Source organism: Toxotes jaculatrix, chromosome 10, assembly GCF_017976425.1.
Source record: "Toxotes jaculatrix isolate fToxJac2 chromosome 10, fToxJac2.pri, whole genome shotgun sequence".
Lineage (NCBI taxonomy): Eukaryota > Metazoa > Chordata > Actinopteri > Toxotidae > Toxotes > Toxotes jaculatrix.
In genome coordinates this window covers 19919453-19938482 of record NC_054403.1, presented here as the reverse complement: position 1 = coordinate 19938482, position 19030 = coordinate 19919453, and the positions used below count along the sequence as shown (strand labels likewise).

Sequence of the window (19030 nt, the reverse complement as noted above, 5' to 3'; positions counted from 1 at the left end):
TTCAGGTGTGAAAGTAACACAAAACCAGGTGCATACAAGCGAGAGTAGAGCAGGAGAGATGAGATTAAAAGAAAGTGTGGTTGTTGCCTCTCCACCTGGCCATAAAGCAGCACCTCACTCCCTCCACTGAGGCCTTTGTTTCACGGCTAATGGTCCAGGTTAATTGCACAGGTGACTTTCTGTGGGGGAACAGATGGACTCAGATGTGTTCAAAAACAATCCGCAGCAAGCAGAAAAACTGGGAATGAGTTGTTCCTCTCCTCTTCATTCTTTCTTTTCTTTCTCATCTTATCCACTGGAGTCATGGAGGGCGACTGGGGTGAGGTTAAACTCTCACCGTGTCCCTCTCTCACAGTGGTTTCAATTCATCAAGCACAAGGCCTGTAAGCTCTCATTAGATCTCATTACAGTGCAAATTAGACTCAGGGATTGGCTACTGGAAGGATAGTGGATAGTAGTGGATAATAGACATCTCTCCTATACCCGATGTTTCTCATGTGAAACACTTTAATTTGGTTAGGGAGGAGAGTGCTGTGCTTACATAAATTCAGAGGATATGTAGATGTGACTGATTAAAATATGTGACTACGACAAATGTCATTGTTTTGTATGCTTTCACTATAATCTGTCTTTTCAGTTAACATGCACTGTTGCTACCAGTTTCACTCGCTGCATATAGGATGTCATAATTTTCCATTATACTAGAAACCCACACAGATAAGACAGAAGGTTTTTTTTTAGAATTCTAAGAATTATTTGTCTCTCTTTTCCCTCATGAATCATGAGGGCTGCATGTGAGCCATCAGAAACTGAGTTCTCGATCGATCCACTGTGTTTTTTTTCTCCCCAGCACAACATGCAGGAGATGACAGATAGCAAATTGAATTTATGAACAGGCTTTGTTGACACTGCTGCATAATTATAGGAATGCCATGCCTTTGGTGTTTAAAAAGAGAGCCCAGCATTTCATCCAAATGTATACAAGGTTTTCTGCTTAGATGAGTGAGTGAAAAGCTTTGTCACGTTTTTGAGGCGACAGCTGTTCTTTTACTTTGCAGTTATATACATATTTTGAATGTTGTAGATGACTGATTTTAATTGTCAGAATTAGAATTAACCAATGAGATGTCATGTTTTGCATAATGTAAGCTTATTTATTTGATTCGTAAATGGTCCTTGACTGAGGATTAAGATTTTGTACGGAGGCTTTAAAGATGCATTGGTTGTCTGAAAACTTGGTTAGATTCCTTTGTCTCCTCCAACTGTTCTTGCCATGAGCATAGGTTATCCTGCTGTCATTAGCTGGAGTCCGCTCTCTATCTCCCGTCTTCTAACTATCCAGTCCTCTTGCTGTCTTTGTTCGTCAAAGTTAAACTCACTTGTCAGCTGAGAAATCTGCACCATAAATTTGGATTAGTTAAGTGAAGCCAATACTCTTGCAAATATACAACTTGTATTTGTATAAAAAATGTGTAGGCAGGCTTAGGCGAGGGTCTGTATGCTTGCATACTGCAGTGTATGTTTTAGAAATAATTAAATGTCACAGGGCTCAGGCCGTCAAGTATCCAGGAAGGTGTTTTACGACCTTGTGTCTTGCTTCGCTCCACTGGTCCCTCTCAATAACCCACTCCACCACATGCACTACAGCACCCACAGAAACCCCCTTCACTTTTCTCCCTTGCTGTCTCCTGTGCTCCCTTTCTCTCTTTTCTCTCTTCTTTCTCTGCATTTTGCCTGCTCCCCCTTTCTTTCCTTTATATCTTTCTTCCCCTATAGTGACATTTACAGTATCTGTGCTTATTCCTTTCTCATCCCTCCCTTTCCTGTTGACACTCAATTTTGTGTTCTGCTCCTGGTATTGCTGAATGGTATATTGCAACAGCTTTCTTCCACTTTCTTTTTTTTTTTCTTAGGGAAAAACTAATCTGATGTGTGAAGTTTTTGTGCCAATCCTGCTGAGGGCACATTGCTCTTGTTATCCCTCCTAATTAGAAAATGTGATAGTGCTGCTTGTAAATATATTGTGGAATGAGCCAATCCCCAGGGCTCAGTGTTACATTTGGTAGAGCCTCTGGGTCCAGGTACCACCTGATGTTCAGGTAAAGGAGGGGGAGAATTGGGGGATTGGAGGTAGGCATGGATCAAAGGGAAAGATATGAAACAGGTACACCAGCTCTCTCTGGGAGGTAGAGGTTCACAGAGCTTTATTTCTGCTCTTGAAGGTTTAACTGTTCAAGAAAGTACCTAAAAGTGCAAAAGCCTCAACCGTGTTCCACAGTTTCACAAGCTTTAATAAGATCATTAAAGGACCTTGGGGCTGTCTGTTGAGGTACCCACCAAGGTGTTTCATCACTGGAAGGGTTTGTCAATGTCTTGGGTCTTAGCCCATCTTAACCCATTTAGAAAGCAATTTCCTGTGAGCAGAGGGGATCTTTCCTCTTGAGAAAGATCTTTGGGCATAAAAGGTTAGCTTTTCTGTAATTCCCCAGCATGCAATCTACCACTGCCGCTAATGAGAAGCGGATGAATATTTGCCCTAGGTTTAACAGCTCAAAATAAGACAAGAGTGAATTGTAAGAACGAGGCAGAAATGTCTGCTAAAGTGGGCAATGTTGCAATAAGTAATGAAAAAGTTTGCTCTGAGGATTACTGGAATAAGTGTAGTCAAATAATTCATAATTCACCCCCCCCTTTTTTTTTTTTTTACTGAACACTTACCTTGTCTTTGCAGATTTGTTGCATATGCATACACACTCTCACACACACACACACACACACATATATATATATATATCTTAATAAGTTCATAGTTCGAAGCCTCGTTTGTCAGAATTTATTGTTGGGTGAGGCCTGCTCAAGTTTAAGCTGCAGCCCAATAGGACATAGTTAATTGAGCACTGTGATGTGACCGGGGAGTATGTTTCCCATTTTAGTCATTCTGGTTCTTTGTGTCTGCAGTCATCCCACTGAACCCCAGTCTACTTTGGCTCCCAAGTCTTGGCCATTACAAATGATGAATTGTGCTACAGTTAAGCAAGAAGTAGGACAAATTGATCAAAGTGTCAGGTGCCCCCTGTGATGTCTAGGTCTCCATGAAGAAGGCAGTGAAGAAGGAGCTGTCAAAAAGTTTCTTATGCCAAGGTGGCTGTAGATAAATGTTTACCTGCCACTTAACACTTTCTACCTTCTGTCAGACTCACAATGTGTCCTTGCTAACCTACATAAGAAGAAGGAGTAGCTGAAGATCTAGGGAGAAGATACAGTTATAGTAGCTGCAAGTTGTGCACCATATTGTTCTTTAGGTCCACAGCAGATGAAACCCATGCTTCCCCTCTTAAACCAATGAGCTTGCTATCTGAGGTGTAGTGCTGCAATTTGAGATAAGCACTACTTGGCTCAGCTTTGGTTTTGTTCTGATAAAGCTGGTCTAATTAAGCTTGATTTAATCGGGATTGCTTTTAAGCACAGCACACAGCCGGAACAGATACTTTGATTTCAAAGTAGCCCTTGGGAAGGACTTGAGGAAGAAAGAGAAGGAATGAGATAGAGAGCAAAATTAGTGTGAGTATGAGTGAAGAGTTGCTTTTTTTAAATTTGCATAAGACATGTTTCTATTCTTAGTTGTACTGTTTTCTTGCATGAATGATTGCAGGTTGGGTGGTTTAGAGGAGAAGGAAAAAAACAAGTGCAGCCCTGACTTTTTCTGGTAAAGGCAAAATATGTGCCATTTCCTTAAATTAATCGTGTAGCATTCGGTGTCAACGTGTTTTGTTCATAAATTCAATTTGCCTGACTGTCGTGTCTCTTTGAGTACACGCAAGTAACAAAAGATTGATCACCCCAGTGTCTGGGAAAGTGCTGTGTGCTGAAAGTAGCAGTTGTCTCCACTTATTTTCGAATGTTTCCCTTCAGCTATAGCTGTAAGCACAGTGGAAAAACAAGATGCTTGGACCTCGGTAGTAAACATTGGGGAAGAGCTAGTTCACTCATGTATGCAAAAGAATTGATGGCCAAGTCTCCAGCTCCACAATAAGTCACCCTAATGATCCTAGTTTAAAATAATGTCTGTTCTGGACCAGAATGATAAAAAGGGTGCCCCTCTGACTCATTAGTATTGGGGCGTAAAGATAGATGACCCAGATATAGAACCTAACCTTATTTTTGAACCCCTTTTCCATTGAGCCGGGTGCTGCAAGTGCAGTTTGGGCACAACTCGTCATTCTTTTAGCATAGCATTTTAAGTGTCTCCTACCTGTCTCCCCAGCCATACTGACTGCATCCAGGTCTGTAGCTTCATGGATCCACACGACAGCTGGAGCGGTGGGCAGGGGGAATGTTTTTCGAAGGCCGGTCCCGGTGTCATTGACTGAACAATGATAGAGCGCCCGGGTATTGAGCGGCTCCACACTAAATCTTTGTAAAGAGCACTTAGCTCCCCTGCGTTAGCCACAGAAAGAATATCTGTCAATGACCATCAGTGGATGCTTTCATCCTGAGGCTCCTCTGCCTGTATTAGTCGCTAAGCTCTAAGTGTATTTTCCTCCTCCACAGCTGTTTACTAAAAAAAAAGGACAGGCCTGAGTGACAGGCCTCTGTCTCAACACTCATACACTCTATGAAAGGCCTATTTATATCTCACTCAGAATCACGGCACCCTCTTGCTGTGATGTAAGGTGATTTTTCATGCACCTGTTGTTCGAGGGCATGCGTTGCTTCGACCAAAATACCAGGAACTGTACTTTGAAACACTCGTGCACAATTCGTATATAGACTTATCAGCATGTGTTATTATGCATTTCATCCTGTTCTGTTAATGTACGTATTGTCCTTTAAATACCTTTGCCTGTATTATCTGTTCTCTTACAGAGGGAGATGAGACTGGTGTAATGGATAGCCTAATGGAAGCTCTACAGTCTGGAGCAGCCTTCCGTGATCGGCGAAAACGGACACCGCGCAATGGTAAGGCAACAGAAAAACATATGTCTTTGTGTCCCAATTTATTATTTTTTTTCTTATTTCTTTCAGTCTTACCTATCTGTAGAAAAAAAACACTGCCTGCTCCCTTTAGCTGTTTATCTGCAATATAACTGGCTCCTGTCTATCATATGAAAGAAGCCTTCCGGTTTGTACGTGATTAGCGTGCGTTCATGTGCTTTTGTCCTTTTGACCTGTTTCAAAGATTCCTGACTGATACACACAAATGGCATGAGCACTTATAGGAACATATGTACATATAAACAGGCGCCACATAAACAAGCACACGTGTGGCCTAGTGCAGGGTTATTAGCAATTTATTGTTCCTTTGCCTTTCATAAAGCACTTATTATAATGTACCCATGCTGGCTGCAATTGGACTGAGGCTGATTTAGTGTAATCCTGGTGTTAACATATTCCATTCTGTCATGATGAATGGCCTGCGCCCTGCTAGTAGGGGTGCCAGGGTCAATTGATATGCAAGACAGAGTTCTGCAGAAGAGCCACAGGTGTTGCCATCTCAAAACTGGCAATCATGGTAGAAAAAAAAGAGGGGAGAAAAAAAATCAGACCAATCAGCCCAACATTTTAAAGGCAGAGCAGACGAATTTCTGACTAAATCATATATTTTTAGATTGTTGCCAGGTAATATTTCCATCTAGAGAGGTTGTAGAGTTGTACTAATTAGGTTACATTTCTTCCAATAGACTACTATTTACTCTTTGCCCATTTAAAGCAGATTGACTGGATGTGGGTAAAATTATTTAAGTGTTTTAAGTCACATGTACTGGCTGTTGTTATTAGTAGTAGAATAACTATAATATTTCCTGTTGGCCTAGAAGCTATATGGCACTTTTAAACTGAAAGAGAAGATTAGTAGCAGTACATGAATAAGTCCTGTCCTGTGTGGCTGTTGACAATGGATTTGGTAGTGAAAAGGTGCCTGCTTGGTGACACAGCCTGGACATATTGGTCAGGCCCTTTCCAGCTCTGCCTGGGCCACTTTCTTTTACACTTTGCCAGAAGTTTACTTGCACGCAACAAGTAGGTTTAAAAATTCAACTTTTCTTTTGCAGTACTCACATATTAATTTCCCCATTGTGGGACTATTAAAGGTTTATCTAATCTTATCTTATCTCTTAACACAATTTGCATATGCTCATACACACTGGTACAGTGTCTCTCTGGTCTCTCATCTGAGTCTACAATCAGTCACCTGTAGTGACAAAACTGGTGCATGTGCATGTGTTTATACAAAGATGTAAATAAGAAAATCCATTCCAAAATAAAAATGATTATACTTTAAAAAGCACACCCACTGCTATGATTTGGGGAAATACAGTGAACATTATTATATAAGCTTATGTTTTAATCTTCTCATTTAATCACAGACAGTTAATTTTAAAATCTGTAGTGCATGAAAAATAATTTAACTATTATTAAATATCATTAAAAGGATATTTCCCTTCTAATTGTGTATATACAGTACAGTGTTCTGACTGTATTACAACGGACACACATGCACATATACATTTCTCTTATTTCAACACCTATAATACTGCTCATCTGCACCTTTTTCATTCCATATTCCTTTATTTGGGTTTAGTTTGAGCATGTGTCTGTGTCCAGATGTGTCTCCTGGTGACTTAGCAAACCTAAAGGGTTTTTGCCAAACTCTGGGAGTGGTTCATTCCTGTCAAATATCTGAAATTTGTCACCTCTGATGCCTTTTTCTCTTTTCCTTTTTCTCCATTCTTCCCTTCTTTCTGTCTTTTTTTTTTAATTTTTTTTATCACCAACGTTGTTGCAGGTGATCAAAGCCCTTCCAGTCCAGCCTCCCGGTGGCCGGGTGCTAACTATGGTAACAGAACCCTAGGTGTGTGTCTTTAACTACCTTTTTAACCCGGCACCACCCTGCCTCCTACTGCACTTGGCTGCATAACTCATATGTCCTTCCTGTCAGAACACTAAAGCTGAGCTGGTCTACAACACACAGAGTCCTTTGCTGAGTTATTGCATATGGCTTAGCGAAGAATGAGATATTCAGAGGTATAAGATGTAAGATTTACTGTATATAACAAAAAGCAATCATTAAAGATTTAGATGGGTTCTGAATTTAAATTAAAACAAAGATAAAACTTGTTTCTTGTTAACATACATACCTCCTGACTGAGAAAAGCATTTCTCTTCAAAACGAGTGAACACTAATTTTAGCCTTTATGATTCATAGTGAATCACGACTTCTACAGCAATGTCAATGGAAACATGTTTTAGAATTCAGCATTATTGAAATCAAAACACACCCATAACTGAAGTGAAACTTTTGGTTTCACTCTAACGTGCAGTGACACGTCAACCGAACTATTTACAGATGTGCTCGAGCAACATCAGTAATCTTAGTAAAGACCAGGTTAGGATCACCATAAATAACGCCTGTATTCAATAAGAATTCTCTCACTTATGTGCTGTGTTATGTAACACTTAAACACATTCTTGAAGCATTTTTCATTACCAGTGATCTTCTGTGCATAGTATCACATGAAAATATGCAGCAGTAGAGAAGAAACCTTTTGACGGAAGAGACCATAATGAACATTATTGCTTGTACTGCTGAGTGACATGATGTAAATCTTACATTCAATACCTTTAAAATCCAATACAGTAACATACACTACTATTGAAGCTGGCCTTGTGTTGGCCACTTGATCCTCAATGTTTTATCTTGTAACACAAATATAATCCTAATAGTGTTCACACTATTAGGAAGGAAATAGCTTTTCATTCACTCAGCACAATTTCTGTCTTGTAGAGCAGCTACAGTTATCATTTAATTCTCCTGCTTTTCCTATTAGTCTATGCTGTCACAGCATGACATCACTTCCTGTCTTGTGGCGATGTGTAGGAAGTGGAGAGGTCTGTAGACCCTTCATGCTTTGGCCACTCACTGTGTTTTTGTTTATTGCCTTTCTTTTTCCTATATGTTTGGTAAATGTCTAGCTGATGTGCAACAACACCGCACCCCAGATGTGCCTTTTTCTGAAGGATCCTTTCCTTTAATTAAATGTTTTTAATCCGAATGAATTGCCTGTGACTCAACACACTGGTTCTCTGTGTGTTGCAATTGTGTCTTTCTCTCTATAATATGTTTCATCTGTTTTGAATACCTGTCCAAGGACAAGTTGTCCAAGTTTTTTTTATTTTATTTTATTATATATTTATTTATTTATTATTTTATTATTATAGTTTTTTTAAGTATTGGTCTGTTAATCATCTCTGCACCTACCCATCCACTGTGGTGAACTCATTCCATCACCTGTGTTTGCAGATGATGTAGTCCTGTTGGTTTCACTGAACCGTGACCTCTGGTGTGAACTATGAATGTGTGAAATATGAAGTGGGTGGGATGAGAGTCAGCACCTTCACACCTGAGGCCACAGTACTCAGAAAATGATGCAGCACCCCCTTTGGGTTAGTGGCAAATGCTCATCCCAAGTGACAGAGTTTAGGCATCTAAGGGTCTAGTTCATGACAGAGAGTAAAATGGAGCATGAGACTGACAGTTTCATGCTGTACCTTCAGCAGTGATGTCCTGTAGAATCACTGCAAACTGAAATACTGCCTTTGTTTATGAATATGCTTGATATTTAATCAAATATCCTGTACCTATGTGACCTATTTTCCTGTTCCTGTGACTCTATCAAGATTACTTTGGTCCTTTTGATGGCTCTCTTTCCTGCATAGCATTGTGCATCAGACTTCTCAGCGCACATTTTTTTTTTTCCTGGTGCACACCACTGCTATGCTACCAGAATGTATTATGCACCGACGGTTCTCTGTTTATTGATATGGAACTCTGTACTGTGGTTTGATAAACAGCTGCATGGATTCTCTACTCTGAAGTGATGAGAGGGGAAAATCCTTTTGACATGCTGGCTCCATGGATTTTTTTCTAAATGGAATCTGGAAATGAGTTCAGCTGCTATAGAGCAAAGGGGGAATTTGTCTCATCTCATGAAAGGGGGCAAACAGAAATCTTTGCGCACAGTTTGAGAGGAAATTCTTAAAAAGTACACTCTGTAAAGAGAAACAATTAAGTTCCCGTGTGACGGATGATTTGGTGACAAAAAGCCTCTCAGTCACCGAAAGCTGTCTTTGGCTTGTTACTTCTTTGTGCACGGTGGGAACTGTCAGTGTTTTAGTGTAATGTAATTTTTGGGTCAGTGCGGCAGTATTAATGTTTATGTACCTTTGTTGTGTACATATTTGCTTTCTTTCTGACTCAGGGACTGAAAGAATTTACTGGTAATAAAAGGTTCTCTGAGCAGTTGTATCAGACAGTGTGCCAAATCTATTCACTCCTGCTTGTCATGTCTGTTGTAATCTCATGCTTTAAAGCTTGATTAACCTCCTGTCACCCTCAAATGAGCAGCGTGTACCAGAGAGAGTCTCTCAGAGTCGCACAAGAATCTTTGCTTACGTCAACGGAGTTCATTTAAACCCAGCATGTCGTTCTTTGTCGTCCTTCGAGCTAAACTACATTCTAGCAGACTACCTCAAGTGTCAGGCTGAACACAATTCTAGGCGCCGCCAGTCACAATTACACCCAATTCCAGAAGCATTTCCTATTTCCTAGTCTCCACTTTGCGTAAGATGGAAAACCTAACCCGGGAGGCCATACTCATGTGTTATGCAATTACAGGAGCCAGTCCTAATTCAACACACAGGAGCTTGATGGATTGATGATTCTGTTGGAAGTTAAGTCTCATTTCAGGAAGATAATATATGAAGTATTTTGTAAGGTTGAATCCGGCTGGTTTAAAAATATATATTACAAAGTTGTTGTTTTTTTTTTGCCCACAGACAGTGTGCTTCAGAATTAGGTTTCACTGGAGTAAGGCTAAAAAAGATATGAGTTTGGCTACTCCTTTTGTATCTCCTATTCCCTTTCTGGTGAGACAGTTACCTGGGTATCTGGCAGGAGATTGGTGGGTAGAGAGCAGGAGCCTCTCATACATCCTGGCTCATCGATTTTCGGTCAGGGATGAAAGCCACAGACTCAGTAGGTCTTTCATACTGGGGGGCATCCCAAAAGACACATCAATCAGATTTCAAAGAGATCCAAGCCAATCTTATTTATTTACTGTCTTTTCAACGTCATTACAATCCCAAACCAGGGCCTCTCTCCTTTCCTCTCTCTGCCCTGCTCTCCTGCTTCACCTTCACAGGTCAGTCCATCAAAAGTTCTATACTCTGTTCTATATAGTGAGTCTCTTAAGGACTTATTTGACATTGAACAGGGAGGGGTCATTTTATGCCCATTAAAAAATAGAGATGCAGTGATATAATGCTTGTCAGGCTTACGGGATTTCAGCCCAACTGTCTAATCCCCCGAAGCCTAGCAGTAATTCAGCTGGTCAGGCCAGAGAGTGGGCCCCCTGTATGTTTAATGAAGATTAAATTACCTATTTTCTTTCATGAAATTTTAAAGGAAGAACAGGGATGAATCTGCAAAGAGGCAAATGAAAAGAGAAAATGGAAGTGTCTTTTAGGAGGGGATGCTGGTAAAGACAAAGAATTTCCCCATCTTCTCTTACATCCTCCAGACTCATTCATGACATGAATGATCTTTTATTTCTTATACTTATTACTTCTGTATTTATAATCCACATCACCCTGATATATACAACCACAATATGTTCAGCCTGGCAGCTATTTTCTCATCCGTCCCCTGATCTGGAGCAAAATCACCCGTTTGCAGTGGTGGAATGTAACAAAGTATTTGTACTTCGTTACTGTACTATTTTTTTTACGTATCTGTACTTTACTTAAGTAAAAAAAGTAAATTCACCCGTCCGTAAACTGACCCGTCAGTAAGTTCACCCGTCGGTAAACTGTCCCGTCGGTAAACTGACCGGACCGTAAACTGACCCGTCGGTAAACTGACCTGTCTGTAAATTCACCCGTCGGTAAACTGACCTGTCGGTAAACTGACCCGTCAGTAAATTCACCCTTCAGTAAACTGACCATGGCTGTGGTGCCCCTGAGCAAGGCACCGATTCACCCCGGCTCCCCGGGTACCTCACTAGGCTGCCCCAGTGTCTCTAATGCATGTGCATGCTTGTGTGTGTGTTTCGTTCACTTGGTGTGGGTAAAATGCAGAGAGTAAATTCCCCTGGAGGGATCGATAAAGTAATTAAAAAAATAAAAAGCACAGCCCCGACACTGAGACAACCATTGTGTGAGTAATTTTACTTTTAAAAAATACTTTAAAGTAAATTTAAAAGTAAGTACTTAATACTTTTACTTAAGTAAGATTCTTGATGTAGTACTTCCACTTTCACTTAAGTAAATGTTTTGCAGGATATTTGTACTTTTACTTAAGTACTAAGCTTCAGTACTTCCTCTACCACTGCCCGTTTGTTTCTTAAATTACATCAGAGGCAGTGATAGTGATCGTAATTCCCTTAGCAATTAATTTGCTCTCACATACGTTGTACCCAATGCTTTATCTCTCTCTTGTTGTCTCTCAACCTCTCTAGCAGTTGTCCTCTTGTACTGTTTCACACACGCATATGCAAACTTGTGTCACATATCAGATAGGGACTGTAGCTGTAGGGTGTGTCTGAGTTGAGGGCTAAAGCCCTTTGCCTCCACAAGCTTCTGGCTTCCACTTCAGGGTGTTGATAGATGTTATTCATCGGGGCAGCCCTAGAGGTGATTGTACAGGAAGTGAAGCTAACATGATTTGGGGCGAAAAGGCCCAGAGGGTGTCAGTGCCTCTTGCTATAGCTCGGATGGCTTAGTAGATATGAGATATCAATAGAGTAGATGAGAGCAGAGCCCTGTAGAGACGTGCTGCTTGAAATCTATCACCTGCTTCTCATAGATAAGGATATTTATCAACAACCAAAGGGAAAGGCAGATGGGAAGGAACTGAGGCATGGACAGCCACTCCATTTAAGATTTGACGTCCTAGGGCACAGACAAAGCCATTGTCCCTCCCATTGACCCATAGGGCCTTTCTCTGGACCTGATCATTTTTCATCCTCAGCAGAAAACCCATTATGGAAATATAGATGAAGATTTTATGTACCATTTGAGTACCCTTGGCGCATAACTAATTCCTTGCTTGACTCTGCCAAGAGAGGACGAAAGTAAGTGAAGTGTAACATGGAGCCATTTTGAGAGGATAAATCAAATCTTAATAAAAGGCAGTCTCTTTGAGTGGACACCAGGGGTCTCTCACCCCTGCCCCTGCGGTTAAACACCCCCTAAACCCTTTGCTGTTTAAATTATACTGAAGCTATCTACTTGAGTAGAGGGTATCAACAGGGGGCTGTCTACATGCCCTTTTGATACCATTATGCCCTTTTACAGCTCCCTGTCTGAGAAGACTTATCATGTGGAGCTCAGCTCCCTATGGTAATGCTTACTTTTTTATTTCTTTTCTTTTTTCTTATATATATTTTTTTAGAAATAAAGCCAAGTGCTATAATGGACTCAGAGCTCTCAACACCTATGTCCAATATTGTCTTATATTGGTACGGGGCCTCATTGATGTAAAAAGTGCCCAGATCTCCCACCTAGTGACCCATCAGCGAACAACTGCAGAGCAAAAATGTCTACTAACTTATCATATTCAATAATATCCTAGAGCGTTTGCAGTGAGCTATGTTTTTTTTCTTGCTCACTCTCCAAATAATATTGGCTTTCAAGTATGTGGGCAGTTATGAAAGGTCACCCTAAGTGTAAATTGTCAATACTGGATCAATTTTGGAGGGCAAATATGCTTTGGAGGCCCCATAATGGAAGGTTTTATCTTATTTTTACCCAGGGCACATTCGCACAATAAGATTGATATCGTTCATTGTTTGATGAATTCCTAATAGGCCTATAAACTTGCAGAGCTTAAAGCCAAAGGAATGCCTGTGAAAGCCAAATATAGGGGAGGCAGTCGGGCCATCCCACTAGCTGAAAAATTGCCCTCATATAATTCCAATGGAATCTCGCCCAAGCCATCATGCTTAGTGTTGAAGGATGGGCAACTTGCGTCGGTTGAATTAAACCTTATTTATCGCTCATTAGGCATACAGCGGGGCCAACTGATGATCAGCTAGAGAACAAATAATGTGCAGTGGAATAGGATGCCATCCTGTATGGTTATGTGTTTCACTGACAATAAGAAGCAATGCCAGAATCAAATGCTTCTTCCTCTGCCGTCATGCTCATACTGTCACACTTTTTTTTTTTTTACTTCCATAATATGATGTGGCTATTATTAAAGTATAACATTTAATGCCCTGGCTGATGTTTGCATTTGAAGTGTCAGACACTATCTGCAATCTGTCAGCCACAATGAGGTGGAATTAATATTTTACTTTCCTATTAGGCGGACTTGATGTCTGTAATGGGGAGGTATAGGAAAGGAAAGGCAGACTGGGCGGTGAGTGATAATGGTAATTCCCATAAATACAGATAAAGAGAGAATGTGTCAAAGAATGTTTAATTTTCCATTCAACAGCACATGTCAGTAGAGGTGATGCTGGGAACAAGGATATTAAAGAAATTACAATGTATGTGATGCTCTCATCTTGAAGTAGCTGGATCTCGCAGCATTGCTTTCCTGACTTTTTTCACACTTAAGTTAGTAGTGTTACAAGGTGAAATCATCATCTTTTTCAGTGGTGTTAATTAAGTCATACCTACCTTTTCCTGAAGGGCAAGATAGTTGATGATTTAATTTCAATATGCTAATTTTGAAATTTTCAGAGATTAACAAAATGCATTTTTAGATAAAAAGGAATAATGCATAATTATCAGTGTTTCTGAGATGAACTTGGCGTCAAGTAAAAGTAACACTATCATAAGCACATTGTTTCCTGTGATATAAATTGTTGAGTGAGATCTACATATATTTCTTAGTTCTTGAAGACAGCGAAAAGAGAAAACTTCCTGTTTTTCTTAAAAGAAAACTCAAAACCACCAAGCAAATATGTTCTGATATACATATTTGTGAAAACAGAACAAAACTTGATTGATTACAAGACAAAAACAAGTTTCTTCTGAAGTTTCATGAGCTGTAATGCCTTGTAATTTGGGTAATTACAGTCAATATACAAAATATGATAAAAATCTAAACACTCCTTCAGTATTCAAGTTTTTGCTGCCTTAAAGCTTGACTGACTTTTTAATGCCTCATTTTGAGTTTGTAAGCAACAAAATCAAGGTGAAAGGTTAATTACTTCTGAAACTATGTTAGAACACCTAATTGCATTAGTGTGCACACCCTTCAATTAACACTAAGGAAAAGAATATTCTGTAATTTTGATAGCAGCAGTAAGTCTCTCAAACCTTTTGCAGGATGTGCACCTTTTTCACAACTAAGGTGTTTTGTTTATTTAATATGAATTTATGCCATAAACCACGTATTTGGCTGTCTCAACAGCAAAAAAAAAAGCAAAAGCTTAATACTTAGCATATAATAGTTTAGGCTCTGACATAAAACATGACTTAGAAGACCAAAGGAACTGTGGTTCTCTTCTCGAGTGATGGCCGCTATTCACTATTCACCAAAACATTGAGTGAATCCTGATTGTCAGGAGAGCGGTCTCCTCATCATAATACATGTTCAAGGCAGTCAGCTGATCAGTCATTTGACTCTTAACAGAGAAAATTATGTATAATATGGTAAAGTTATTTTTGAGACAGAGGAGGTTGTGCTCTCATGTGGAAAGAGGTGAGGGAGAGAAGGTAGAAGAGAGAGAGAGAGGCATCGAGTTCAGTGAGATGGAGTGAGGAGATTTATTATGCAGTGATGGACAGATGTATCGACAGTGATAGCGATAAAGAGTTAAAGAGGGCAGCAGAGAGTGAGATGGTTAAATGAAGGTAAAAAGCTGAAAATCACAGTGACGCACACACACACACTCTCTCTCTCTCTCTCTCTCTCTCTCTCTCCTCTCTCTCTCTCTCTCTCTCACACACACACATACACACAGACTGAATGCTGCCCACACTCAGGCACTCCCCCCTCCAGTCAAGCATGATGGTGCTTGACATGGTTCCATCACTAATGGTGACTGATGCCCATTTACTAGCCTCTTCACATTTATTTATTTATCTGTTTATTTGCGTCAAGTTTATTTATTGATGGGTCTCAAGGATATGATGGCAAATCTCCATTTGTTCATATAGGGAAGTAAGAAATGGAAGGCTATACGGGTGTGCAACATTTACACATGAATGAACAAAAGACAGAGGGAGGACAGAGTTCACCTTTTTTTTAAAATTTAGATTCCAGCTATTGAAATAGCTATTCCTTTCTGGTAATGGAAAAGTGATATGGCCCATTTAGTTACTTAGTGCAAATCCCAATGGTTTATGCGCTTCTCTGTTTTTTCTTCCCTTTTATCTCTTTGTCTTTCTTCATTCGTTCTTTTGACTTATATTTGGTTGGCATCTGATAGAAGGACTGGAGTAGGGTCATATTATTCCCTTGCCTGTATGAGTTTTCCCAAGCTTCAGCAGCACTCTCAGCCACATTAAGTGCACACAGCATGTTGTTGTTGTAGCTGACCACCAAATACCCATGAGGGTTTTAAATGCATGCTCTATTTAATGCCCAGTCTTCACACAACCTCGATTTTTAAAGTGAATTGATTTTTTAAGTTTTTGAGGATATGGTCTTGTATTTTGTTATGGCTTTACATATTTTTTGTTTGTAGCTTTTAATAAGATGTCCCCTTGCTTGTGATTGTTGCACTGGATGATGCAATTAAAGCATAATGAGTGTAAGTGTAATTGTTGTTTATTCTCACAATGACATATTTGCTGTTGTAAGCTACTGAGGGAACAGCAAATGCTTAATTACCCACAAGTGTACAATTTGAGATCATTAGCTTTGGAAGCCAATATCTCTGGCCAGAGGTCTGCCAGAGGACCTTTTGGACCACTCTTGTGGTGGTGCAAAGAATGCCAAGTTGAAAACTGCTGAAGGATTATTGCTTTGACATCCTAAACTTGAGCTTCCTGTCCACAGGATCCTTATCCTGAAATTTCTAGAAATCAGTTGCGTTAATTTATGATCTTGATTAGCTTTTCGGTCAGCCACAGCAAAATATAAAATGACTGAGATTTCGGAGCTGACCTAAAAGCAATAATGACTGATAAAGGTGGGTTAAGGGGAACTAAACAGAGCTGGGGATCTTCTTTAAAGAATGGATCAGTTATTTGATTTGAGACTGAGAGAACATTTCTCACTTTGGCTTAGATTAATAGGAGAGGATGAAAGAGACAGAGAAACAAAAAGAGTTTTGCCTGTGCACCTTTGTATCTGAGAGCAATTGTTTCCTTTAATAGGTGCTGAAGAGAAATCAGTTACAATTCTTTTTTATTTTATTCCATTTTATCCCATGACCACAATGATGTGCAGGGCTACCACGCTCCCTCTGCAGCAGGAGCTGATTGGCATCTGTGCTCTTATGGAGACAGTGATCCTACCTAACTGCATCTTTGAGTTTATTTGAATTCGTCCAAAACAGTTACACTGTGCTGAGAAGGAGAGAGGAAATAAACATGAAAGCAACACAAAAGCTTGGTATTCATGAATTCCATAAATTACAATGTTACTCCCCTAAGAGATGACTAATATGTCAAGTATAAAAATAGACAGTTTGCCACAGCGCAGACCCTGTGCCTCCAGTGGATGAGGATTAAGCAGATAGTGTAGATGTAGATGGTAAAGTGTAGAGATTTGTGATTTTTGGTGCGCGAGAGCTGAGTGTGGTGCGTGCATGCATAATTATGTCTGAGTCGACTTTATGCTTGTGTACATGCACAGATATATTTGTGTGTGATTTATGTGTGTAAACTGTGTATGTCCCCGTGTCTGTTTGTGTAGTTGTACTGTATGGAAACCGGCCCTGAGTTTCCATGTAAAGTCCATAACCTGAAGTTATGGCGGCGGGATTAGGGCCCGAGATGCAGCTAGACTGTATGGGGGTCATGCATTAGTGGAAAGCCAGTGGAGGTTGCTGAGTTTGTAACATCTCCACCCTGAAGGCATTGCCAGCTAAGTAAAGGATGAGGCTGCACACTGCATTACCTCAACTATTATTTTTTTCCTTCCACTCTAGATGAGTTTCTTCCAGTGGCTCAGGTCACTGTTGCCCCCGGGCAGATTATGGCAGATGGGAGCTGTGATGTTCCCTAAGATTTCCGACAAGTAAGGGAGGAAGTGTGTGTCTGGGTGTGTACCTACATGTTTGATCTTTTTTGTGTGTGTGTGTATGTTGTTTTTGTGTGATTGTGTCTGCTGTTTATTTGTAGGAATGTTTACTGAAGCTTAGCGTTTCCTGGCAGGACAGTGGTTGACCTGATTTCTGTGTCACAGCGTGACTCACACAGGTTAGCTTTTTAAGGAGACAGTGAGGTCAGGGTGAGACTACAGCCACAAATATGTCACTTAAATCTTATTCCATACAGACTCCAGCTGTAGCGTAGCTTTACATATATATATATATATATATATACATATATATACACATATTCATGCTCAGATGTACAACATGCATATATCTAAATATTCTGTGTTGGATAAATATAGCACACCATCATTGTAAAAATTCAGCCACCATACATTATGATTAGTGAGAGAGCATGTAAAATCATTTATGATCTGCATTATTTAAGTCTTGTGGAACCATGGCAGGGCTCTTTCCTCACTTCTGATACCACCATTAATATGTTTACGGCGGTGGCAACAGTCTGTCTGAGAAATTGATTCTTCTTTTGCCAATTGTAAAAGTTTTATGACAGTCAATATGGCTGAAGAAGCAACCCTTTCATTATTATACTGGATCTGCTGCTAGCTGAATAGATGGTTTCTGCTTATAAACCTTGAATAATTGAACAGGGGAATCAGTCAATGAGAGAGGGAGAGGCGCAAGGTCTTGATGGCTTGATGGCCAAGATGACAGCTTGTGAAAGAAAAAGACAGCAGACTGATTAGCCAATGGGTCATATTGCTTCATCGCTGTCACTGCATTATTATCTTTTATCTCTTTTTCGCCCTCTTTCTCTCTCATCACCTTTCTTACTCTGTTACTCTCGTCACCTGCTCCTCCTCCTCTTTTTCTTTCCTCTCTTTCACTCCCACCTCTCTTTACTCTTCTAATACTCCAGTTTCTTTCTTACTTTGCCCCACTTCTCACTATCCCCCTCTTCAACTTTAATGCCCTTTTTTTCTTTAAATGCTTTATTTTTCCTCACACCCCGTCTCCATCCATCCCAATGACCCTGTGTCACTCCAGGCAGAATTATTACTCTTGGATGGAACATCAGCTCAGTGGCGCCGTACTCTGCTCTCTCCGCCCGCATTATCCATTTATGGAGTATCCCCTTTTGTGGTGAGCCATCTTCCTATAGCCCAGTAATGATAGGAGTCTTGGCGACCCTGTGCATTTGCACTGTAATATAAGACATTCTCATTAGTCCAAGGATTGTGCTCTCTCTCATGTCCATTACATTAATTGCTGCACATCACTGCCTGCCATGCCCCTCAGTATTCTGTTACATTGCTGGCTTTTTCTGTCCTGCATCACCTAACTGTGGCCCACAATCGCTTTGCCAAGGAAAGGTGAGAAAGGTAATTGAAAAACACTATATAGAGAATTGGATAAGATGTTTTTTAGTCAAAAAAATCTCAAGGAGATAATCTGACCAGTTTGTTTGTATTTTGTTACTTGAGTGGATGCCAATGAATGAAAAAATGTTTTCAGATCAAACAAATTGAAGCCAAGTGCCCTTCCACCCCCGCAGTATCCCTCTGTTGTCAGTCATCTCTCCTCATAATAGGGAAGCAGGCCGCTACCATAATTGCTTTGATGGTCCAGCCTGAACAAATCACTTCTGGGCATAAAGAGAGGCCTTGGAGATGGCAGCCAGAGAGAAAAGGTGCGAATGAATTAAAGCACTTTGCGTTCCTCTGGGGCATGTGGCCCAGATTTTTCTTCAAAGAAAAAATATAAGGAAAGAAGGAAGGAGTGTGGGGGTGGGG

At 40.3% G+C, this 19030-nt stretch overlaps 1 protein-coding gene across 7 annotated transcripts in view; it reads left to right on the top strand.

Annotated features, from left to right (window-relative positions):
* diaph2 (diaphanous-related formin 2) overlaps positions 1 to 19030 on the top strand; it is a 372649-nt gene that overhangs the window by 298438 nt on the left and 55181 nt on the right. For 5 of the 7 annotated variants that reach the window (XM_041047578.1, XM_041047581.1, XM_041047580.1 and 2 more), the window contains 2 exons: positions 4867 to 4959; positions 6785 to 6850. In XM_041047578.1, coding sequence (XP_040903512.1) covers positions 4867 to 4959; positions 6785 to 6850 — 159 coding nt within the window. The remainder of the gene's footprint in view (positions 1 to 4866; positions 4960 to 6784; positions 6851 to 19030) is intronic. The other 2 variants (XM_041047579.1, XM_041047582.1) reach the window with 2 other exon arrangements.